Source organism: Acomys minous (assembly GCF_964271855.1).
Source record: "Acomys minous genome assembly, chromosome: 19".
Taxonomy (NCBI): domain Eukaryota; kingdom Metazoa; phylum Chordata; class Mammalia; order Rodentia; family Muridae; genus Acomys; species Acomys minous.
Genome location: NC_140499.1, coordinates 49,166,612 through 49,187,390, shown reverse-complemented (window position 1 = coordinate 49,187,390; position 20,779 = coordinate 49,166,612). Strand labels below are relative to the sequence as shown.

At 35.7% G+C, this 20,779-nt stretch overlaps 1 protein-coding gene across 1 annotated transcript in view; it reads left to right on the top strand.

The window, feature by feature from the left end:
* Positions 1-20,394, top strand: part of PDCD10 (programmed cell death 10) — a 39,933-nt gene extending 19,539 nt beyond the window's left edge. Inside the window, exons 3-8 of the mRNA XM_084768741.1 lie at positions 5,380-5,433; positions 9,962-10,079; positions 11,464-11,590; positions 16,467-16,545; positions 16,802-16,884; positions 19,762-20,394. Coding sequence (XP_084624867.1) covers positions 5,380-5,433; positions 9,962-10,079; positions 11,464-11,590; positions 16,467-16,545; positions 16,802-16,884; positions 19,762-19,843 — 543 coding nt within the window. The 3' untranslated portion in view covers positions 19,844-20,394. The remainder of the gene's footprint in view (positions 1-5,379; positions 5,434-9,961; positions 10,080-11,463; positions 11,591-16,466; positions 16,546-16,801; positions 16,885-19,761) is intronic.
* The last annotated feature ends 385 nt before the right edge of the window (positions 20,395-20,779 follow it).

Below are 20,779 nucleotides of genomic sequence, written 5' to 3'. Positions count from 1 at the left end.
TTTCACTCACATGTGTTCTGTTTTTTTCAGGTCTATGTACCCAGCTTAGTGTCTGCTTCACAGAGGTTAGGGAGAATTTCTGGATTAGTCTGATATTTTGAATCTTGGTTTGAGAGGATACAAATTTCATTTACAGAGCATCAGTTTTATCCTCCAGTTAGTGAAATGAGAAGGCTTTTGCTCTAGCAACACGAGCCAACTTATTTCTGTGTATGAAGGATGGCTGTTTGAGTTTGACTTTGCTCTAAACGTGAGGGCTAAATGAACTGTTGGAATTAATGTTGATGAAATTTTTATTTTAATCATGTATAAGAGAAATTTCCTTCTAAGAGAAAGAAGTGGCTGTGGATAGGCCCGCAGATCTTTTCTCTAAGTAAAGATGGTGTCTCCAGATGAGATCTGAACACACATGTGACATCATGGCTATAGGGGTAGTGATTCATCGTTGTTCTAGGAATTAATTTTCAGGAGTAAGGTTTGAGTGTGCAGTGGCTGACTGTGGCAAATGGAACATTGCTGCAGCACATTAGTGAGTCCTCATTCCTTATGAGAGTCGGTTTGCTGGCCCAACCTTATAGTGGACTTTTAAAAAATTACTTCCTGCCCTGTATTCAAAAGCATGCTTGAAACTATTATTTTAGAATTGGCAGTGGTACTTAAATTCCCTCTTAACAGATGAAATCTTGAGTTGGATGTTGGAATAGAATAGTATTATTGGGCCTGCTTGTATGAGGTGTTGAGTTAAAAGGTATTGTATTCGCTGCTGTTCTTTAGCAGTGTTTTTTGTCAAGAATATTCACATTAGTCTTTTGCAATTCAGTATGTTAATGTAAGTTACCTAATGAATTAAATTTGTAGTTAATGATAATTCAACTATGAATTTTCTATATGGGTACTAGTGGGGAAATTATAGTTTAGCTTGGCTTTATTATTCTGTACTGTACAGATTTAGATAAAAATAATTTCAAACTAATCCTCCAGAAAGTAATAGCACATAGAGATGCTGAAAATAGTTCCAGATCTTCCACATAGTATATCATTTCCCCCTTAACATTTAGTCAGAATAGCTACAGTTTGGGTATCATTTATCTAGAAGGACAAACTTTGTGTCAGAAATTTTAGTACTGTTACTCAAGCTTGCAAGTCACATATTTATGGCAGTTGGAGGGCTAACTGTACTTAGTAACACAGCTGCAAGATAACAGAAAAAGAACACATTTCTTGTTCAGCCACCTGCCACAGAGTTCAGAGTCCAAGTATATTGAACTCATTGTAAACTTACTGTGACATAGTCCTCCTTACTGCATAACAGACAACATGGTTTCTACAAACCTCGTGCCAGGGGTGAGGGCACGTTCTCCTATAACTAGTGTTTGTATATGGAGAAGAGAGGGCATTTACTTCTTAGAGCAAAAATCAGCCGTGTGGAGGGTCATGTTTTAAGACAGAATACATTTTCTGAAGCATTATGTGGCTTAACCTGTGAGATAAAATTTTGTGACTTCATAGAAATTGTAGGCTGCCAAACTTTTTAAATCAGTAAGTCACCCCAAAATATACTTCTGGATAAATGGTTTTCTATTGAGATGCTTCTCAGTCAGCTACTTATGCCTCTTTTTAGTGATATGTAGCTCTAATTTTTTTTTCTGGTAAACAAATGTGACCTGAGAACTAGTCCAGCTTAACCTTTTACTTCAGTTTTCTCCTGTATTAGAAGGGGAAGAATTCAGACAAACTAAACATAACTGCTCAATAATTAGTGGGTGAATTTACTTGTAGTCTCTTGTAGTCTCGTTATCCTCAAGTGAACATAATTTGACATGTGACTTGGTATTCTGCAAAAATAAAAAATAAGAAAAAGGATCATACTTTTGCCTGGATTTCCTGATTGCTAAAATTGTAATAAATAATAACTTATTTAACTCTCAACAACCTGTGGAAATATATTAGTAAATATACAGTAATGTATTTAGAATAATACTAGACATATGGTGTTATAAAGGTCTCATCTAGTACTGAGAAGATTGTGGTCAGCGTAGTGTTGTCATACTTGTCAACAGGGCTTCAGCAGATGGTTTCATACTACTTTAGTGGCCCTTCTTACTTGCTTTGTCATATCATTCGACAGACCTAGGAACTACTCTGTTACAACCCGGAGAACTTTTTCTGTACAGAGCATGGCTGTTGTCATTTGCTTTCTGTGGCAGCTAACATATTGGCTTTTCAATCTGATTAACCAGATTCTAACAAATATATCTTGATTTTTTTAGTCTTGTGATGTGGCCTAGTTTAGTTTTAAGATACAGAATCAATAAATTTGGAGAAAGTGTAAGGATGCTGTCACCATTGGAAAACCTAATCTTGTCTGATGTTGAGGAAGCCAGTAGATTTATATGAAGTTTAGATCTAATTAACTAATTATTTTGACCTTTAAGAAGAAAAAAAAAAGCTTTTACAAGAATTTCTGTAAACTGTTGAAAGCGTGAGGAAAGGCTGAATTGATTTTTTTTTCCTTCTAATCATGGGTTTGAGAACTCGTGTTAGTTGAAAACTATGGGAATGAACTGATGGTTCTAGAGGGATTGATGTAATAAATGGAGCTCTTGATAACTGGAATTGCATAAATTTGCCTAGTATCATTGATAAGAGTAAGTGCTCAAAAGCTGTCCTCAATTCCATAGCAGAAAGAGCTGCCACACAGTTGGTAGGGCTCAGCTGAGAGGCTAGTGCTGAGTTCCTCAGGGGTCCTTTAGAGGGCACTGCACTGTTGCTCTGCCTCATAGTGAAGATATGTATCTTAAGCCCTCTTTTTTCTCGTTCAGATTATTTTTCCCTTTTTTTTTTTCTTTTTTCTTTTTTTCTTTTCTTTTTTATTTCCCCCAGTAATGACCCAAGATGAGGCTGAAGTCCAAGCAGTGCTAATTGTTGTTTTGATGTGTAGTGAAGCAGAATGTAGCCTGTAATCTTCCTGCACTGTTAGAGCCAACAACACATGGTGTATATACATCCACGCTAGTGATCTGGTGATTGTGCAGCTAGGACAGGGTTCTTTATGAAGCCTCTCCAGCCAAGAAGTGTAACCCCAACAGCTCACCGGGCTCCACTCAGTAATAAGTATTGGAAACAAAATGCAAGCTTTTTCCTGTTCTAGACTGACATGAAACCATAACATCCTCATGTGTCACCAACTCTGAAGAAACCTTTAAGTGGTAGAACTTGTAAAGATAGTTTTAAGAAACCAGGCCACTGTAAAATCAATTTAGATACTGTCTCCTAAAACTAAGCTGATGACAGTCCCACTTCTCAGCTTTCACATAGGTACTAAATTCAGCTTCTGGTTATTAAAAGACTGACTCATCTTTTAACATGGACTTCTTACACATGGGAGAACTCAGGAGTCCATTAGATCTTACAGAGATGCAACTCCAGTGTGGAAAATGATAAAGGCTGCTTGTATAGAGACTGGAGAGCCACACTGATGGCATGAACTCTGTTTCAGTAAAAAGTTGGAAATCTATATCAACCAAAATTTCTTGTGTAAAGTCATGATAATAATGTGTGTATTGTGAAGGTTAGAGATTATTCTGTAGAAAAAGAGCCACACTGATGGCATGAACTCTGTTTCAGTAAAAAGTTGGAAATCTATATCAACCAAAATTTCTTGTGTAAAGTCATGATAATAATGTGTGTATTGTGAAGGTTAGAGATTATTCTGTAGAAAAAGACTCTACAAGCGCTTACCTGATCCTTAATGAAGTGGCTGCTGTTGTTAGAACGTTGTCAGAACCTTCTTCTGTCAGGAGAGGGATATATGATGAACATGGTTTTGTTAAATCTTAATCACAACTGAGAGGCATGAAAGAACTACTTATCTTGGTGTGGATAAAAATCTTGCTGCCTAAGAACAATACAAGGGTGTATTTATTTGAGAACATTGTAGATGAATTCCATTGGGATGGTAACTTCACTGCAAACAAGAAGTCTGGCTGCTCTTGGGCATTGGAAGCCACATGAGTAAGAAAACCTACTAAGTCTTTACAGATACATGGGTGTACCCCAGTATACCCAACAGAGCTCTGCTGAAGTGCCCACAGTTTACAAACTCCTGATTTACTAAGATTTGTCTGACCTTCCTGTGGCTACTTTTTAAAAAGAGATACAAATATTCAAATGTAGTCTAGACATTACTATCTTGGATCCTTTTTACTAGCTCTTCCCCTGCTGTTCTGGTCTTCTTTCACTTGCATTCTAGTGAGGGTGATACTGAGTTATTTAGTAATGCTAGTACTTGAAGGCACATACCTGACTCAGACGTTTGGCTGGTCAAAAGCAGGCAGTGGGGTGTAAACCCAAAGAAACACATGGGCTGATAATATGGAAACATTCTATCTGCCTGTCCTAACTTTGTTACACACCTGAGATCTGATGAGCTGTGCCCTTACTTTAAACAACACTCTATGTAATTACATCAGTTGTGTTGTTCACACTTAAAATAAATTGGCTTCATTAGCATCACGTGTGATATAAAATTAGTCATTACATTTTACATTTATTTTTTAAATTTTTATTTATATGACTGTTTCGGGCGCTGTGTGTATGTAAGTATACTGTGTGTGTGCAGTTTCCTCTAGAGGCCAGAAAGAAATGTTATATCCCCTGGAGCCAGAGTTGCAGAAAGGAATGAGTCATCCTGTAGGTCTGGGAATTGAACCAGGGTCCTCTACAAGAGGAGTGAATGTTCTTAACTGCTCAGGTAACTTGATGTATTACTTTAGATAATTCTTGCTGCTGGAGTAGTAGAGGGCAGATGGAAACACCTCTGAAATTCAGATAATCTAGGCTTCAGTTTTTGTCAGAACTATTCGTTGATTGGCAAAAAAAAAAAAAGGATTAAGAGATTAACCCTTGACTGAGAAGTTAAAGTAATAAAAAAGAATGAAAGTATGAACTAGACTCCAAGTATATGTCTCCTGTGTTGGCCGCTGAGTATGCCCCGAACTGTAGCTAGGCAATCAGGGTAGTGTGCTTAACCTTAAATTAAACCTTATTATTTTCAGGATTTCAAATTGATGTGTGTATTGTTACTCTTAGGACTTAGAAATCTGTATCATATTGCTTATATTAGGTATTTTGCATCACAAATCTACCTTTAAGGTAGAGTGCATCTATTAGAAAACAAAAACAAAACCACAGCAACAAAAAAGAACTTTTTTTACAGGTTTGAGTAAAAACTTTAAAATTTTGAAGAATTGTGGCTTATAATTATTGAAACATTTTGCTTATTATATAATTTATCATTATTAGAGGAAAAAAACACCAGAAATGTTTTTCTAACTCAAGAGCACTTACACTAATCATATTTCTAACTTTTCGTTGTAGCTAGAACGAGTAAACTTGTCTGCAGCCCAGACGCTGAGAGCTGCTTTCATTAAGGTGAGATACAATAGCTGCTACATTTATTATGCTGTTATGTGTAAATCTAGATAGCATGCATTGCTGCTAGTGTTCTTTCGATGAAAATAATTTTAGATCATTTAGGTATTTCTCATGTTTTAGTCTATTATATAAAGCTTTAAACACTTAGAAAAGGCAAAGAACAAATGGTATTTCAGATGAGTATCTTTCGCAGTACATTTTTATGTTCCTTTTTCTTCCTTTCTTTTTTCTTTTTCTTTTTTTTTTTTTTTTTTTTTTTTTTTTTTTTTTTTTGAGACAGGGTTTCTCTGTGTAGCCCTGGATATCCTAGACTCACTTTGTAAACCAGGCTGGCCTTGAACTCACAGCGATCCGCCTGCCTCTGCCTCCTGAATGCTGGGATTATAGGTGTACGCCACCATGCCTGGCTTTATGTTCCTTTTTCTATTACTTCTTAAAAACTTGTTTATAAGAAAAGTAAATTAGTTATACTCTTATTGTTTAATTGTGGGATATAAAATTTTGCCTCATATATGATAGATTAAGGTTACTTTGTAAAACATTCCAAGTGAGCTGCTTTATTGTCCTAGAGCTGTTGAGTTGATCGTTGCTGGTAACATGTTGAGCTCTTAGAAGTATGACTTGTTCAAACAGATGTGTCCCGAGTATAAAATATTTACGTTTGGTGACTTTGTAATAAAATCAGTGTTGGTGACTTCATAATAAAATGAATGTCAGCTAGCTTAGTAATAAGAATTCATTTTATATATACTGTATACTACCACTAGAAAATTTAAAATGTATAGTTGATTTCATACTTGTTCGCAGAGTATGTTATAGTGTATATATAAAACAATATATATTGTTTTAAAATGATACCTACTTTCTCAGCTCACATAAATGCTTAAGTGCTCCCAAATTAACTTTTATTTACTTTTAAATTCCCATTATTAACTAAAATAGCTTATTTTTAAGTAAAAATATTTTAATACTTAAGAATAAACTTAAGCTTTTAGTAGCTGATATCTTTAGTGAATTCTAAAATAGATAAAACAATGTATCTTTGGAATTTTCTTATGACACTGTGACAAAAATCTTGTCCATAGATACATTTATTGTCCACATCAGTGATTTCTTAGTGTTATTTTGCTTGATTTGTTTACCTATTGCTGTGATAAAAGTCTTAGCTTTGTACAAGTCTGACCATGAACTTCTGCCTAAAATAATCCTTTAGTCTCACTTTTCTAAGTACTAGAAGGATAGGCGTGTACTATTCCACTTCAAGTTCCCAGCAAGCAAGGATTCTTCCCCCCCCCCCCCAAAAGTCAGGGTTTCTCTGTTTAGCCTTGGCTGTCCTAGACTTGCTTTGTAGACCAGGCTGGCATCAAACTCGCAGCGATCCTCCTGCCTCTTCCTCCTGAGTGCTGGAATTAAAGGTGTGTGCTACCACGCCCAGCTCACAAGCAAGGATTCTTAATCTAAAAAAAAAAAAAAAAAAAAATAGTGAAAATTATTTGATGGGAACATAGGTCACACAGTTAAGCAGTTATTGTTAAATATCACAGCTAGTTAGATCTCAAGCAAAACTAAAGAAAGCTATGTCAAAAAAGGTGGTTTTGTGTTTTTATTTTTATTTATTTTATTTTATTTTTTTGAGAAACTCTAAAAATAGCTCAGAGAACTTGCTGTTCTTCCAGAAAACCTAAATTCAGTTGCCACCACTCTATCAAGAGACCAACAGCCTTATGTAGCTCCACCTCCAGAAGATTCTATACCTCCAGCCTGCCCAGGCATCTTCACTCACATATACATATTTATCTGCAGACACACATAATTAAACATAATGAAAATGAATTTCAAAAAATCTTTTTTTTGAAAATGGGAAAGAAACATTGCCTAACCATATTTCTAGTTCTTGTCTTATACTGTAGTTGTTAACATCACATTATATTACCTGTTTTTATTTGCAGGAATAAGGGATTAATTTCCCCAAATAAAAATATATCACAGACTGTTTTCTACTAAGATATAAATTCGGCTTGATTACCCTCCCTCTTGGCAGTTGCTGACTTGTGCTATCTCCTACATTGGTAACAAAACTGTGCTTTTACTCCGTAGGACGTTTTTCTCTCACATTAGAGTCTTTACAAAGGTTGAACACCCATCAACTTCAAAGTTGAAATCTATTAAGTGCAGATTGCCTCTGTAATCTAAGAGGAGGGTTTCAGAGATATTTGTAGAATTTAAGTTTTTGAAGGTTTTGCCAAGAGTTTAGCCAGAAGACACCAAGACAGTGGTTCTCAACCTGTGAGTTGTGATCCCTTTGGGAGTGTTGAACGACGCTTCACAGGGTTCACCCAGCACCATTAGAAATGTCAGATTTATATCAGCAAAATTACAGTTATGAAGTAACAACAAAAATAATTTTATGGTGGGGGGTCACCACAATATGAGAAAACTACACTAAGACATATAATCCCAAAGTCGTGCCCAGGCACCTTGCAAACTCAAGAGAGTTGTGTGAAGTATTTCTGAAAAGTGAAGTTTCATGATACTTAGCAGATGTTTATATTGCATAAACTTCTTTTGAGTAGTTTGTCATTTCAACATACTAGTTTGATTTGCATTTTTGAAATGATGCCATATCTTTGTGGAACTAACAAAAAGCAAGTACCACAAAAAGCAATGTGTGCAAGAAGAAATGAGAATGGTAGTTCCTATCTAATTCCAGTGTTTGAGAAACTACAATAGTCAGGAAGTGCAAACATACCGTTAACTTGTAGCCTTTATAAGCAATGAGATAAAAAATATTGCCTATTTTGTGTTAGAATTTAAGTTTTGGGGTTACCGAGTTGTTAGAACATACTACTTACCTACGTTATTTGTACTACCTAACAAACAGCACTTACTTCTAAGACCTCTATGAACCGACAACGTTAAGGGTCTCTGTGAGACTTTGCTGTGCTAAATCAAACTAGTATTAAGAACTTTTGTGTGCAGACTGAGATTTAATCCTTTCAGTACTTTAACTTAATTAGCAAGATGTTTTTCTGCAGATATTTCTTGCAAACATGTAGAGAATGCTCCCCTGCCCTCAAGATAATTCTTTATGTAGGTGGATTTAATGGTACACGGACAAGAAAGATAAACAACTGTTACGAAATAAGCACCAAGTATAACTTTTGGCGGTTCAGGAAACTAATATGTAACAGTACATTTGGCCATATTTGAACAGTTTTTCTTTTAAAGGTTAACATGACAAAACAGAAACAGAATTTAGATGCTTCCTTAATCATTTATCAAAGTGATAAGCATAGCAGTTGACACCAAGTATGGTGATCTCAACACTGAGATATGTGTGTATATTTTGTGCCTTTTCCCAATTTAGTTCACAACCTCTGAGGTTTTCCTACTTGAAACTACATACGAACAAGAGTGGTTAAGAACAGCAAAGGCGGAGAGGTTGTGTTTGACAGCTAAGGAAGCAGAGTAAGAGCCATTGGCTCAAGACTGGGAATTCTGTTTCTACATGATTATTGGGTAAAGGAGAAAAACCATTATATGAATTTAATTGCCAGACATCCTAAAGCAGACAAACATTCAATGTGATTAGGAATTTTCTTTGTAATGGAAGAGATAAAATTACTGAGAAAATGGAAATGCAGAATTTGCCTTTATATTTAGGCTTGGTATGGCTAGATTTCAGTGTCCTAATTCAAGTAACATAGAAGAAGTGCACATTTACTTATCATGTTTTGTGTATTGCTTTCCAGGATACTAGAGAGGGCTGATGAGATGGTTCCGTGCATAAATGCTATTGTCAAGCAAGCATGTTCAATCCCCTAAACTCATGCCAAGATGGAAGAAAACTCACTCCCCATACCTATCCTATCCTCTGCCTTACAGCACATGTGAGCTTGCTATGGCCAGAAAGACAGTGAAACACACACACACACACAGCAATAATAATAAATAAAAATCAACTTTCAATAAGTGATATTTTAAAAAACATTGAACAAAATTTCTTGCTCTGAAACTAAATTAGGAAGCAAATTATTGTATGATAAAGTAGGTAAGGGAATAAATCAATCTTATTAAAAACAGCAAAAGTTACTCTAGTGTTTTATTTTTGCTTTTCTTGGTACTTAATTCTAATACCTCACATCATCAAAGTATGCTTGATAGGAGTTATTATTGCCCATCCTTAAGATGAAATGTTATATGTGCAAAAAGTCCTCAGTGCATTTAAATTTCATGAGAAGAATAGTACATAGAGCAGGGAGGGGACGTCTCTGTCGTCATTGCATTGATTGTGAGAGGACATAATGGGGAGGCAAGGAATACAGAGTGCCTCTGTGACTTTGCACATAGTGGACACCTGCTGATGCATAAGCTGAGCAAAGGTGAGGACAGTTCCCTCAGAAGCACCTGCTTCTCCAGTGCTTTCTGTCCTTATAAGTGAATACATTTTGAACAGTCAAATTTTTGCCTTAAAATGCTGATCACATTTCTGTGTTTCAAAACTAGCAATTTCTTTTTCTTTCAGGCTGAAAAGGAAAATCCAGGCCTCACACAAGACATCATTATGAAAATATTAGAGAAAAAAAGTGTAGAAGTTAACTTCACTGAGTCCCTTCTTCGTATGGCAGCTGATGACGTAGAAGGTATCAGAAGACTTGTGTTTAGTTTCTCTATTCCTGAGAAGTGCTTCCTTCAGATCATTACCACTGGACAGACAGCCATCCCCACCCCAACCCCAGGCCTTCATGCTTCTCGTGATGGCTGTGGATGTTGTACAGAGGAGACAAGCAGGCCCTTTAACTTTATATTTGTCAGATTTAGTTATGTGAGGCTTGTTGGTGCCACATGTTTTGTCTTTTTACACGTTTTATGTTGAATGAGTCACAGTTTCATTAAAAGTTCTGAGAAATATTATGTGTTGCAGTTGAAAGAGGTGAGCCGTTTGTCTTACTTGATGTTACTACTAGTAGCATTTTTTTTTTCACCACAGATTTGAGAGGACAACATTATTATTTTTGCTACTTTGCTTTTTAATAAAAGTTTAGAGATGGGTTACATGTAAAATTAATAATATTTTCCAATTTTAGAAAAATATAGTAGTGTCCTACATTTACTAATAGAGAACAGAAAGACGGTATTTGAGTTGCTTCTGTGACTGATGAAAGCCTTTGTCGTTTCCTGAGATTGAACACTTAGCCAGTTTGGCTGGCCTACGTTGAAGGTGTAAGTTGCTGAGCTTCCTGCTAAACAGTGAGCCTGGTAGTGAGACTTTCATCTGCCAAGTCTGATTGAACACCTTCCCAAAACACCTTTCTGTGATTCTAGCCCTTATGCTGGGTTTGTATTAGTCTTTGTTTTACAATGAAAATTTAAGAATGTACTGAAAATCATAGTAAGTTGATTGTGGTTTTAATATAACAAACCACAGTATACTCCATATTTTTATATTATAAGCAACATATGTGCAGTATTAAGGGTTTTAATATGATGAACCATAGTATGTTCCACACTATAGGGGCTTGATATAATGAACCATAGTGCATTCAGCACCGTCGGAGTTTTAATATAATGAACCATCATATATTCAGTTCTAAAGTTTAGTATAATAGGCAGTAGTGTACTTTACACTACAGGGATTTTAAGTTACTGAGCTCAAATTTCCCTTCAAAATTATATAAATGGCCTTCTCATTCTTCTAAAATTTTATTGTTTAAGGTTTCGTGGCACAGAATATCCGGACTGATAAGCTTAGATCAGCTTATCTGGGTGGGTGGATTTTTAAGATTTTATTAAGTATTCTCATACATCTCAAAAGTGTTTAGTCTTATCCTGTTTTATTTTTATTTTTATATTATTTATTTATTTATTTATTTTGCACTGCCCCATGTTGACCTTCCTTTCTCTTTCTAACTAAATGGCTTTCCCCCCACTGTATCCTTCCTTCCTTTGGTCAGTATTGGGAGTTCTTAGATTTGAATTTGTCAGAGAGTCATTTGACGTTTTTTATTATGTTTCTGTTTTTATCAGAGTACATGATTGAACGGCCAGAGCCAGAATTCCAGGACCTAAATGAAAAGGCACGGGCACTTAAACAGATTCTCAGTAAGATTCCAGACGAGATCAACGACAGAGTGAGGTTTCTGCAGACAATCAAGTAAGTGAGACTTTTGCTTTGATTTTTGTTTTTAAATAAAAATCATCAATTCTTTTTATTTTGATATGGAATTTAATTAAAATTCTAATTTGGAATAAAATCTGAAATTTTGAATGCCATTAACTTTGAACATAATGGCCTCACAGTATCCTGTTTTTTTTTAAGAATGTTTAAATGGCCGTAGTAAATCAATGAAATAAACAAAATACGATAATTTAAATTATATAGATAATATAAACTTTATAAGTAAGTTATATAAATGGCCTGTGTATATCAGATGAAAACATATGCAGACACTAAGTGGGTAGTGTATGACATTCAAAATCATACTTTTAACAGATTTTGCTTCACACCACTGAAATAGAGGTTTTTCGAATCAACAGTGTCTTAGTACCAGCACTCCCTTATGTGGAAACTTATGCTCTAAACAGTATTTCAAGCACTTTCCTGTATTAACTTATTATTGATATATTTTTAATAATTTTTCCTCTAAGAGATGAGGAGAATGAGACATGAAAAAGTAAGATAAAAAAAAGAAAAGAAAAAGTAAGTTACATTTCTATAGCGAAAGAGCAGTTTGAACCCTAGTAGTCTGATGCCATCATTCTCTGTGCTGTTTTCCATTCATAGATTCGTAATGTGGATCTGATCTGTGCAGACAAGTTTCTGTTATTGGAATGAAATGTGATAATGGATATTGTCCATTGGATGTCAATTAGAGAGGAGTATTACAGTAAAAGCCAAGGCAGAAAAGAGTAGAACCAGAGCCCTCCGCCCTTTAACAGTTTCTTTCCCCCTAGGGCAGTAGTTCCCAACCTGCATATCATGGGTCATGACCTCTTCGGGGATGCATATTAGATATTTACATTATTATTCCTTACAGTAGCAATATTACAGTTAGGGAGTAGCAATGATAATTTTATGGTTGGGGGTCTCTACAACATGAGGAACTGTATTAAAGGTTCACAGCATTAGGAGGTTGAGAAGCACCCCCCTTCCCCTAGGGAGTCAGTGAGGCACCTCTCCTTAACCTAGTTTCAAGGAAATAGGGTGCAAGCTACATTATGAACAATTAAGTGCTAGCTCAAGCCCTTCAGAGTTTGCCCAGAGTTTTTAACGAAGGCTTGGATATTGCAATTTCACTTCCACTCTTTTAATGCACTAAGCACCATTGAACTAAGAGTAATAGCAATAGAAATATATTACCTATACACTTGAGGATTTGTCTTAAGTTGTTGGATGTCCACATTATTCCTGAAATGAGAAGTCAATCATGTATGAATAGCACAAATAGCTACAGTTTAATTTTTTCTTTACCATACCTTACCATTCCATGTTTAAATTAATAATTCTACTTTCCCATATTTTAGCAACGTTAAGCCAGTATTACTTACTACACCAAATTTTATAGGCATATAAATGATTCTGTAGGTTATATTTAGGTAGTGAAAACACTTATGACAATTAGTAAAGCATTTTAAAATGTGTTTGCCAACTTGTATTTGAATCTCCATTGTAACACATAGCTGTGTTACAAGTTACTTAGCTTCTTATTTGGTTTGTGGCTCTCAAGAATGAAGGGAGGACACTGGAGAGATGGCCCAGTGGTTAAGAGCATGGACTATTCTTCCAGAGGACCTGGGTTCAGTTAGCTCACAACTGTCTGTATAGTTCCTGTTCCAGAGGATCCAACACCTTCACACAGCCATTCATATAGGCAAAAAACAAATGTACTTAAAATAAAAATAAATAAATTATAAGAACGAAGGTAATGCTTGTGAGAACTGGAAGAATTGTTATGCATAAAATTTAACAGAAAACTTAAAAGTATACATATCACATTAAAACTAGGAAGGAGGAAAGGGGTTCCTCCTTTTCTCTACCTAGTTGGTTAGAAGAAAAAAAGGTCTAGTATGAGAATATTATAATTCTGATTAATGAATAATTCTGTTTGTCTACATTTGAACTTACGCAGATCTTTGTAGAACTAATTTATAGTAAAAATCTGACACATTCCAATTGATGGTGAATCAACTGGAGAATCCTGACTTCATGCATCAGAAAGCCATGTATTGGTTTATTCTTTGTTGTCTACTTTGTATCATTTTGGGCAATTTAGTTCAAGAGAACTAAACTTCAGAATAATGTGTCCAGAGTTGTGTGGTATAGATCAAACTGATCATGCAGTATAGGGACTGCTTTCAGTCTTCTGAAAGGTGCATATTTTAATTTGGGTGGGCCAGTTAGGAGCTGGACTACCTTGTTCAGTTTTTTGTTTGTTTGTTTATTTGTTTGTTTGCTTGTTTGCTAAGTTCTGTGTACATTTCATCTGATGTCCATTGCCTACCATTGTGATTTGTTAGTCAGAAGCTTCTTACTAAATAGCTGTGGATGTGTACTTTCTCTGTATCATGGTATCTGTCAGTTATCACAGGATCTATCTGCTGCAAATTCTTTATAACTGTATGAAAGTTACCTCAATGCTTTTCCTGGTTCACTGTCTAAGTATTCTTTTGTGCTGTTATGTTCTTTTATAGTTTGCTAATTTCCTGCGTGATTACTAATACAATTGAGTGTCCCTAGTACAGACCTTGGTGCTATAAACAACAATGTTTTTCTGTGTGTCTGTATGGATAATGTAGTGATGTAAGTTATTTCAGGAAGTTTTTTAAGAACATTGTTCAACAACTGGGTAAGTCGCTGTTTTGCCAGATCTCCAAGTAGACTAGGCTTAGGGATAGTGCTGGTCAATAGAGTTTATGAAAGTTCTCTATACCATTGAGGTAGCTGCTCATTCTCAAATACCAGTGTATATAAAATGTGGCTCCTCAGAACAGACACCTGGGTAGTATTCTTTCTACCCTCACCCCATACAGAGTTGTTCAGGCTCTTAATTTTACTTTAACAGACATACAAGAATACAAAGGTTCTAAGTAGCAGTGCGGTGTAGTGTGCTGTCCAGTGTATGTTTGGTTGCCTTACATAAACTTTAAAAATCCTAGTTTTTTTGGAATAATTTGTATGTAATTGTTACTGTAGTCACTACTTACTTATTGCAGTACTGCTCCATAATTTGTTCCTAACTAACTGTGACATAGTGCCCACTGATCACACTTTCCCTGGAGATCTTCATAGCCTGCCTCCTCAGGCAGCCTAAACATAAGTTGCAAATGCATAGATCTCTGTCTAATACCAGAGCTGGTCCTAGGCTGTTTAAATTCTTTCTTTCATACAGGGCCTCAGTGTCTTTTAGATACTGCCTCATTATGGCCTTGGACCTGAACAATGAGACAAAGCTGTGCTAACTTTCCTGCTTACTCTAAGTTTCCCAGCTTATTCTATAGGGCAGAGCTAGTGTGAGAGTGATCTAGGCCATCAGCTTCCTGTCCTGATGCTGTTCTAGCAGCTAAGTTCCTGGGCCTTCCTTTACCCTAGGTTCCACTGATTCTGCTACTATTCTTGCGTCTCAGTGTCTTGAACAGGTTTTATGTTTTCCTCCTTCAACTGAGAAGTAGTACTTCCTTTTTCACTAGGTTTCTTGAAGTTGAAAGACAGGAATGATGGAGACTCTTTTCTTCCTATCTCCTTAAGTGCAACTGAAACTGGGCTCTCTGGTCACTCACCTGATTCCCCTAGCTGTGAGTTCATAGTATTTGTAGTGGCTCTTTAGTTTGGTGTGTCTAAGGAAACACTCGCTAGAGACTGATTCAACAGCCTGTCATCATGCTCACCTTTCAGATTCCCAGTTCTTAAAAGCAGATATAGGATAGACTCTAGCAAAGCCCTTTCTCCTCTTCCTGCCTTGTTTTCCTTTCCAGGTAAGTTAAGCAGTCTGTTTCTGAGCTGTTCATGTGACCTGCCCTGTCCAGCCATTTCCACTATAGTCACATCTTTCTCATTAGTCATGACAACAGTTCGATGCTTACTTTTTTTGTAGAATACTAAAATTTGCTAAAAAATGATGTTGCATTTACCTACCTATGTGATTATTGTTACCTTCTTTATTATATTCAGTTTATTTAGCTCCACTATGGATTTAGTGAACCTTTCTTATATAGATATTAAGCATTTTTAATTGGTTGCAGCTCCAGTTTTTCTCAAAAACACAGGTCCTGAGATACCATCTTATTAAATATAATGGGCTATGCCCTTCGCAGAAGTACAAAATATTGAAGATTTTTGAAAGTAGAGAGGCCCTTATATGACTTAGGCTGCTACTATTAAACAAGCAACAGTGATGGTAACAAGTTGCCAGGTGACATTTCTGTGTCAAAATAATTTTACTGCAATAGGTAATATTTTATGTTCAAGCCTAATTTCAGCATTGTACATATAAGAGTTGGTATATATTCATCATGATGTTTAGAAGGAAAAAAAAATGTCATTACTACTTCAGAATAAAGTGAAGTACTTCAGGAGCTGAGAGAATTACGTATGGAAATGAAGAGTACTTTGGGAATCTAGCAAGACATGGCTTACTTGGTAGAGAGCGTGCCTAGCATGCATGAAGATTAGGACTCAGTCCCCAACACTGCATAAACTGGGAATGATTCCACTCTGGATGTAGATCCAGGAGGATCATAGAAGTTCAAAATTATTGGTTACATGGAGAGTTTAAAGCTAGTCCTTACTGCTTGAGACCATGTCTCAAAACAACAACAGCAACAAAACCAAAGATAGCCATGTGGTGCATGCCTTTAATCCCAGCACTCGGAAGCAGAGACAGGATAATCTGTGACAATTTCAGAGACAGGTCAGTCTAGCGTATATCAATTGGAAAAAGGAGGTGGTATAACATGATTCATAATTACACACATACAGACCTATTTCTTTCAATGTAGCTCATCTTAAGGATTTTTTGTTCCTTTCCTAACAGGGATATAGCTAGCGCAATAAAAGAACTACTTGATACAGTGAATAATGTCTTCAAGAAATATCAATATCAGAACCGCAGGGTAAGTTGCTCATTGTTGCCACCCTAGATCCATGCTTACATGCACTTGTTGTATGAACTGTGTGCTGAAGGGTCTGGTTTTTAGAAATTGTCTCCTTGTGTTCTCAGAAGTTCTGTGATTATGTGAGTAAACACTCTCAAGACGTATAGTATACAAAGTCTATCCCATATTTGTTACAATCATTGTCCTTTGACTTAGTCTTTTGTGATATTCTTCAAACTTAGATTATTTTTTATTTTTCTTTTCATAAATACAGGCACTTGAACACCAAAAGAAAGAATTTGTAAAATACTCCAAAAGTTTCAGTGACACTCTGAAGACATATTTTAAAGATGGCAAGTAAGTATTATTATTTATACTTTTCTACTAAAAATAAATGTTTTATATGCTATTAAAACCATGTTAATTAGGCCAATGACAATGAGAGAGCTCAGTGGGTAAAAGGCTCTCACAGCCTGGCCTGTCTGACAACCTGAGTTTAGTTCCAAACACGCACATGGTGTTGGGGTGTAGTGGGGCGGAGAAGGGGGGATGGCAGAGAAAATATGAATGTGAAATTTAAAAGTAAAACTCATTTAAGTTAAGCTTTTGTCTTACCTTGTTAATACTAAAAACATCTGGTTTAACAAAAGCAGATGATTGGAAAGTGACTGTTCTAACCACAACTTAATCTTGATGTAAAAGGGTTTTGTTGTTGTTGTTGTTGTTGTTGTTTTGCCATTTAGAGAGATGAAGCTATTCTCATGCCCCCCCACCCCCCCAGTCTCTGTCTCTGTGTCTCTCCCTCTCTCCCTCTTTAATAAAAGAAAACATTTTACTAGCTTTGACTTCCAGTTTCAGAGGGTTTATAATCAGGGTGCAGGTTGGCAGGTAGGCAGACAAGGTTCTGAAGAGGGAGCTGAGGGTTCTGCATCTGGATTCACAGGCAGAAAAAGAAGACTATGATGCCATTCATAACTTACTAATTTGTACTAACAGCTAAAATATTTGTTTTCAAGCTTTAGTAGGATCTGATGGAGTAGGTCTGAAATTAAGATCTAATAATTGTACATTTCTAAGATTCTTCAAGTGCTGTCAAAGCTGCTAGTGCCTTGAGAAACTATTACATAGCCAGTGCCTTGAGAAACTCTTACACAGAGGTAAATATAATAATTCTCAATCCTCTTTCCACGTTAAAGCCTTCTGGGTCAGTCTTTTAAAAATTTCGTTGCCACAATTCCACTTTGAAAGATTTCTATCTTGGCCTGCATGGGAGCATGGCCTAGATCTTTTGTAAATGTGTCTAGCTGTCTTTGAAATGCTACTAGGCTAGAGATCCACTATCCTAAAGAGAGTGTTAAGTAGCTTACCACAGTGTTCTGCTACATAAGAGATATTAAAGAGAGAGGACACCCTGAATGAAAACAAACAAACAAAAACAAAAGCAAATGAATAATTTTAAAAATTATATGAAAGTTTTAATTGTGCCATCAGTTTTAAGATTATACAAAACTGCCTGTAGAGCCCTGTGTAGATCTAGGTATTGTATTTTTTGTATATCTACTCAGTATTGTTTCATATAGGTTGTTAAAAGTACTTCAGGTTAAATACTAAAAATTGTATTGAAAAATCATTTAAATAATGTATAAAGTTAGAAAATTATTCTAAACAGGCACAGCAAACATCCTTGAAGTTTTAAGATCCTATATAAAATCATACTCTTATGATATTATTATAAATATATTTTAAAATAAAAGCACACTGATATAAATTTTAGGGTCAATTTTAATATTCAGACATTTAAATACTTATGTTTATATTACAAATTAAACATAGTTACTCTAATGGTTTTATGTTCTATATTCAAATTCAAGTTGTCTAGGGAAAATGATCCATTCTGGTTTAGTTTAATAAACTGAGCCCAAATAACAGAAGATAGAATTTACGTAATGGTATTTCTAATTTTAATTAATTAATAATATACAATAAATGTTGCAAGGTGGGCACTTACATTTCACTAATCTAAAATATTTATTAATGGATTATTCAAGCTTGCTACTATAGTTCCACTCTTCAGCAGTTTTAAATTGAAGTTTGTTTTGTTTAAATAAGCTGTGAGTTTTTTACTTGTTTACTCCAAATGGAAAACTGTTAGTGAAGCAAGATCCTTTAAGACATCTTATACCAGGGAAACAAATTCTCATTGATTCAATTGGGCCATTCCTAACCCCTCCTAGGTAAAAATGTCTTAAGATGAAGATTTGAACTTCAGCCCTGGCTCAGAGGGACTGATAAGGCTACATACACAATGGGACTAGCCACACAGTGTGACTAACCACACACTGAGACACACACTGTACTAAAGGCTCAGCACTCTCCTGTAGTCACACAAAGGCGGGTCTCTGGGAGAACATCCTGACACTTAGAGTAGCTTTGCCCCCCTCCTCTTGTACATTACATCCTCGAAGCAGGTTCTCCTGCCTCAACTCCTGCCAGCCCCTCCCCTGACATCTCCCAGTTCAACTCCTCCTCTGTTTACCTTTAAAAAAGAAAGGGGGGGGGGACGAGCAGCCCTCCCAGGGAATATGGCCTAACTGGATACAATTAAAACTTGGCTCAAACCCTCATATCAAGTCTGAACATCTCAACACAGTAGGAGGAAAAGGGCCCTAAGCACAGGCAAAAGAGTCAAAGACACCTCCTCCACTCTATTGTTGGAAGTCCCACAAACATGGACCCTATATGGGTCTGAGCTGAGTCGTCTGCATATACTATACTGTCTCATTATAGATCTTAAGGCTTAGTGTCATGCTTCAGTAGATCATGTTTACTGGAGAACTTCATCTGAATCATCATTTAAGCATATCAGATTTAATTTTTTGAACAGAATTTGTAATAATTTTGTTTTATTTTATTTTTAGTATATAAAATTACAGCCTGTACCAGTATGAATCCTTCTCTTGATCAGTGATTTGTTTAGCCTCTAAATGGTTGTTGGGAGTAGCAACCCCTGCTGCCAATCAGAACCACCAGGGGGCAGTAATTCCTAGACACTTTTAGTATGTAACCCTAAGAAATTAAATCCCAAAATGGAAGAAAAGTTTAGAATACTCCACACTGACTTGCGTTTCTCCACTTATTCCATTGACACCATTGATATGACATTAGCTAGAAATGTTTTAAAGTAATGAATTCTGGAAATGAAATTAATACTTGTTCTTTTTCTTTTTTAAACAGGGCAATAAATGTGTTCATAAGTGCCAACCGGCTAATTCATCAAACCAACTTGATACTTCAGACCTTCAAAACTGTGGCCTGAAAGTTGTATATGTTAAGAGATGTACTTCTCAGTGGCAGTATTAAACTGCATATATCTGTAAATTTTAAAGTTTGACTGTATAAATTATCAGTCCCTCCTGAAGGGATCTAATCCAGGATGTTGAATGGGATTATTGCCATCTTACACCATATTTTTGTAAAATGTAGCTTAATCATAATCTCACACTGAAGATTTTGCATCACTTTTGCTATTATCATTCTTTTAAGAATTATAAGCCAAAAGAATTTACGCCTTAATGTGTCATTATATAACATTCCTTACAAGAACTGTAAATATTGGTGTTTGTTTCTGACATTTTAACTTGAAAGCGATATGCTGCAAGATAATGTATTTAACAATATTTGGTGGCAAATATTCAATAAATAGTTTACATCTGTTAAACATTTCTTTACTTGAAAAAAAAAGATGCATATATATATGTGTGTGTGTATATATGATCAGAAGACCAAGACAACTTGGTATATTGTTAAAGATCTTCTAATGGGAGCTTACTAGCAGTTTATCAAATAATAAAGCAACAACAATTCCTATTTTTTGTTCTTAATCACTTTGGGCAAAATGTAGTCAGTTAAAATAGTTGTGTTAGTTGCTACATATAAAGGACTGGGCATTTTTTCACTATTTCCAATCTTTAGAGGCCTTTGAAGAGAGAGCACAGTCTACAGTGTCTTCATACTATAATGACACTTTCTGAACTGTGTGACAGTGTAGATAATGACTCCAAGCTTTGCATATTCTCCTCAAAGTAATCACAGTGAAAACTTCCAGTAGTTGTATAGAGATTTTCATCAGTGTTAATATAATGTACACTCTTTAATTATGTATTTCCCCACTAGAGAAATTATAAGGAAACTATCGAATATTCATGTTGAGTGATTTCAATTTCCAGTTTGGTAAAGGGAAAAAAAAATCAGA